Source organism: Juglans regia, chromosome 1, assembly GCF_001411555.2.
Source record: "Juglans regia cultivar Chandler chromosome 1, Walnut 2.0, whole genome shotgun sequence".
In the NCBI taxonomy this organism is placed as follows: Eukaryota; Viridiplantae; Streptophyta; class Magnoliopsida; order Fagales; family Juglandaceae; genus Juglans; species Juglans regia.
This window is the reverse complement of record NC_049901.1, coordinates 22,288,664-22,293,613: the sequence shown is the minus strand read 5'-3', so window position 1 is coordinate 22,293,613 and position 4,950 is coordinate 22,288,664. Positions and strand designations below refer to the sequence as shown.

The 4,950-nt window shown below is 32.9% G+C and overlaps 1 protein-coding gene across 1 annotated transcript; it reads right to left on the bottom strand.

Moving 5' to 3' along the window:
• Window positions 1-3,624: 3,624 nt before the first annotated feature.
• Window positions 3,625-4,719, bottom strand: LOC108999347 (transcription factor bHLH162-like). Its single transcript, XM_018976238.2, has 3 exons — window positions 4,561-4,719; window positions 4,027-4,362; window positions 3,625-3,892 (listed from the first exon to the last, which is right to left on the bottom strand). The coding sequence occupies exons 1-3, from the start codon at window positions 4,714-4,716 to the stop codon at window positions 3,749-3,751; spliced, it is 636 nt and encodes a 211-aa protein (XP_018831783.1). The 5' UTR covers window positions 4,717-4,719; the 3' UTR covers window positions 3,625-3,748.
• Window positions 4,720-4,950: the final 231 nt, after the last annotated feature.

Here is a 4,950-nt window from a genome sequence, read left to right as displayed (position 1 = left end):
CCATCCTCTCAGCCATCATTGCTTACTTTTTCTTGTAGGCGAGTTGTTTTGTGGGAAATTTTGGGTCCTGGGGTTGGGTATCGGAGCGAAGCCCATTACTCTCAGCCAACCGTCTAGTGGGCTTCTGAGTGAGGGGAAAATCCCCGCACAAATTTTTTTAGAATTTAACTTAAAATCTTAACATGTGTGTCTTCATTAAAAAAGCATGTGGTTGTCTCGTTTACAAGAGACACGTATATATCGATTAATTTTTAGATGATAGGAAAGAAGTTTCTGCCGACACAACTTGAATTATTAAACTGTCCCCCACAAAAGTCTATAAAAAGAAAAGAAGGGAAAAGGAGGTTGGTAGAGATGAATTTTTTCCATGATGAATGCTAAATATCCTAGGTAGTCAGAGCATTATTTAACTCGACAATCTAAGCCAATTACACAGATATTCACGCCATAACATGTACTCATGACACATGATCGATGAACATTTGAAGTTGATAATGTTGATGCTTTTGTATAAGATTTTCAATGACAATCATTAGTCGAATTGACTTTATCCGTTGCTTTGTCTCACAAGTTAACGACTTTGGAGTCCATCATGATCAACAAATCCAAATCCTAATATTGTGATGACCGGGGACGTATTGTACGTCTTAATTTGTTATAACATTTATATTTGTTCGAATAAATATTTTAGTCAGTATTAAATATTATAAAATGATTTCATATGTATATTTCTCTCTTATAATTTTAAATTTTAAACTGACCAAATTACTGTAGCTAGAAAATCTCTATTTATATATAAAACCCACAAAGAGGCCATCTTCATATGTGAGAACATCATGATCGATCTTGCATGCAGTAATTAGGTTGGATTAATATAATCGTCATAATCAGTGAGAAAAATAAATAAATAAGATTTTGTGGTATACATGGATTTCGGAATTTATTCTTTACTTGAGCTTTGTGATCAATTACATAAGAAAAATGATAATTATTGTCGTAAGTGCGCAAGCGACGACTAACTTAAATCAAAGAAAACATGTGAAACATGCGGTGGGAGTCTTTTTGTCGTGGCTTTGTACCATCTCGGTGTGATCAACAAGTCATTGGTGAATTGCTATACTATATATATATATATATATATATATATAGCTGACCCACATAAGATTGTGATATTTTTTTGTAGTTTCATGGTTTCATTGGCGACATATTATTTATACACATGCTTAATTATTTAAACACAGATTATGGACCGTTTTGTACACCTCGCGACGTATCTACGTAGCTTCCTGGATTGCTTCTACTGATTCAATCCATATAAATATAATATATATATATATATATATATTCTGGTTAAATATCCTTTAATTTGCACCACATGTTGTATATATCCTGCGTCAAATTAATTAAATACTCAGACAATATTAATCAGAATGATCAGGCCGGACAATTATAAATTTAATTAGTATGAATAATTAATTAAGTTATATAAATGGGTGAATAAATAAATAAATAAACGATATAATTAATATAAAATCCGATTCAATTAATTAGGATAAATTTGTGTAACTTGGTGTTTAATATTTTTTATAATCTTCTCTTGGTTCTCGATCGGTGGCTCAAGGCCGCGCCGCGTACCGCATAGATGTCATGTTAATATATAATGGCGGTTGACTGACTAGACATAAGTTTTTTTTTTTTTTTGAAAATGACAAGTCATAAGCTGAAAACCTACTTTCACGAAGATATTAATTAATTCATCTTGAATTCTTCACAAAGAGTATATCTTAAATAATATAAAATACTTACAAAACCCAAGGTTTTTATCAAAATCATGTATAAATAAATTAATATAAGATCATGTAAGTACTTAATTGACAAGTTTGAACTCATTCGAAGAATAAATGAACCGTTTCTAAGCAACATGATATATAAAATGTAACTGCCTGATAATCTCAATTTCGACTCTTATTCAGATAAAAATTAAATGCATAGAGTAATTTTATCGCTCGGCTTACTGTTAGACGCGCGCTTAAAGTTCTTTAAGATCTCTGCTCTGATCATACCATGTGAAATCATCATTACTTGTCCAAAAAATATAAACAGATGAAAAAAAAATTTAATTGTATTTTGTCTTATATTGTTAAAATATAATATCATGAGAGAGGTGTGTAATAATATTTCGCTTGTATCTCTTGCAGTACAATGACATCTAAGAACAATATTGTCGTTGATGGGTAAATAATGACACAATATATATATGGCATCACGAGAAATGTGTGCAATATTTCATTTTATGTACGTCTTTTGTAGTACAATGACATCTAAGTGAATTGCCGTTGATCGGCACAAGGCCGGGCCGATAAGTTGGATGGAATGACATATGACATATGGTAGATCTTGATGAGATCTATGTTAGGCTTGAGGTCTTGAAAACTTTAAGTCACTCTATAATTAAGCCAGAGAAACTATATAGGTAATGTCGTGGTCCAAGGATGAGCCGTTTAAACCGGACATTCTTGGTTTGCAACTTTGCATTCCCAATTTTAAGGCCATCGGTATCAGAGAATTTTCTTTTAAATTATTTGAGGTGTACTTACTAAAAATTCCTTACCGAAAACCTGTGAACCTCCATAATTAGTCTTGATTTTGTCACAAACACTCGATCTCAATTAAAAGCAATCCCGTAAGAAATGGCTAAAAAGGTGAGGAAAGCAATGAAAGTGAAGTTCGATGAAACTTTACTCATTAATAGAGGTAGCAATATATATATGACACGACCCATGAACCAAAATGAACATGAGACGATACGAAATAAGCGGGTCTACATTTGATATAAATATGTTTTAATTAAAATAGGTTGATCCGAGAAAACACGATTAATAAACAAGTCAATTGTTGGTCATCCCATGAAACTTGCAATCAACCCATAAATCCAAAATAAATTTTATTTTCAAGTTCTGTAAATGTTAATTTTTTTGTCTTTATTTGTTTGAGATGTAATTTTCATATTAGTATTTGACTATTTAATACCTCAAACTATTAAACTTTTTTTTGTTAATATGTGATTTTTTTTAAAGATATATTAGGTTTCGTATATATTAGTGGTTTGAATGTTAATAATGATAAATGTTTTATGATAAATTTACTTGTAATTATGAATTATTTATCCTTATATTATATATGAAATTATGTTAATCATGTTAAAATAAATATACAGGTTAACTCATGCTATTTATATGAAACGAGTTAAATTGATTGAAACAAGTCGTGTTTAGATTAGTTCAATAAAGAACTAGTTATTAAATAGGTTATACGGATCATGTTGTATCACCTATTATTTATATAATTCGTGTTAGAATTTAGGGTGTGACCTCATTTATAATTAAACATATCATGTTCAAATTAACCCATATAATTGAATATTCATAATTTGACACGACACGAACATAAATTGTCATCCCCAGGAGCTACTAAAATGTAGATTTGACTCCTATCACATATACGCATGATAAAACATTTTAGAACGATGTAATCTGTTATCAATAAGTTCAAGGTAAGTGGAAATAACCTTGATAAGGAGCAAAACAAGTCCAAACAGTGATATACATGCAGTGTTATCGCGGGGAGGAATACATGCATGGCTACCATTTACGGGAAATTTACAGGCTTGAACTTTTATCTGGCTACCCTGGGAATTAATTAATTTCAACCATGCATTCACATTACATTATAGATTTAATATCTATCTTCAGAAATCCCACGGTTCAGAATGGATATTGTAGTCCCACAGGGCTGGCTCCAGTTGATCTACATCACTGGTGGATCCGTAAACTAGTCTTTTTAGCCTCTCAGTCACTTTTGCAGTTCCAAAGTCGAATGAAGATCCCAGAATCTACACAAAAGAAATCGAAGAAATCTAAATACCCCAACTTAATTATCCAGCAAAGAGAAAATATAACGTTTTCTCGAGAAACAGAAGCAATGGAAAAGCATCATATATATATATATATCAAAACAAGAAAATACCTCTGCGTGCACTACGTGGAGAATCGAGTCCCCAGCAATCGAAAAGCTGGCAGTCAGCACGTCCGCTTGTTCTTCATGAAGAATGTGAATAATTTCGTAGAAGATGAACTGGTTCTCTAGCCCAGTTACCAAAACGATCTCCGTGGTGGAACCCATTTCATGGATTTCGATTTTCGGCGATTTTACGCTCGCCGTTTCTTCAAAATTTGTGCATGTATATGGTCTTTTTCTGCCTGTTAATCTCTGTTTCATCTCCTTAGATTTCTTCAGCTTTGTCTCTAGACTTTTGATGTAGTTTATTGCCTGATCTATTTGATCAGGTACTGATACTGGCTCCTGCATTTACGACCAAGATAGACATGAATTCATGATCAGTTTACGACTTTTACAGACACAAGTACTTTCGTTTTTGTTTTTCTGAAGGTACTACAGACACTGATTAATCTGTAAAATGAAAGAAGCTGTGGTGTTGTTCACTGGGGGAGAGAGAGACTAGAGAGAGAGAGAGAGAGAGAGAGAGAGAGAGAGAGATACCTTGGAGTTGTGATTAGGGAGGAGGGAATTGAGCTTGGAGTAGAGGAGTTTCATCTGATTTCTCCTATTTTTCTCAATGATGCGTCTTTCTACTTTGTTTGAAGTGGATTGACTTGGTCGTTCCATATCTCTCTGAGATAAGTTCATCAAGAACATGAGTCCCTGCATGAACAAGTCTTAATTTTGTGAAGATTATGGTTTTCCCTTTCTTGACGCTTATATATATATAAGCTTGAAAAGGTGCAAGACATGGGGGAAGAAGTAATTAATCCACGAAGATCAGGTCGTCATGCAAGGGAACGTCAGCCATAGATCAAGTCATCTGCCAGCCGCCCATGTTGGAAAAATAAAAAATAAAAAAAGAAAAGGAAAAGAAATTGGCATGTTGGT

Bases quoted from the DNA above. Each gene is read 5' to 3' on its own strand.
- LOC108999347 (XM_018976238.2), bottom strand. From the start codon at position 4,716: ATGTTCTTGATGAACTTATCTCAGAGAGATATGGAACGACCAAGTCAA. The intron at 4,363-4,560 runs GTATCTCTCTCT...TCGTAAATGCAG, and splicing joins TCCCTAATCACAACTCCAAG to GAGCCAGTATCAGTACCTGA. The intron at 3,893-4,026 runs GTATTTTCTTGT...TCTTTTGTGTAG, and splicing joins TCCACGTAGTGCACGCAGAG to ATTCTGGGATCTTCATTCGA.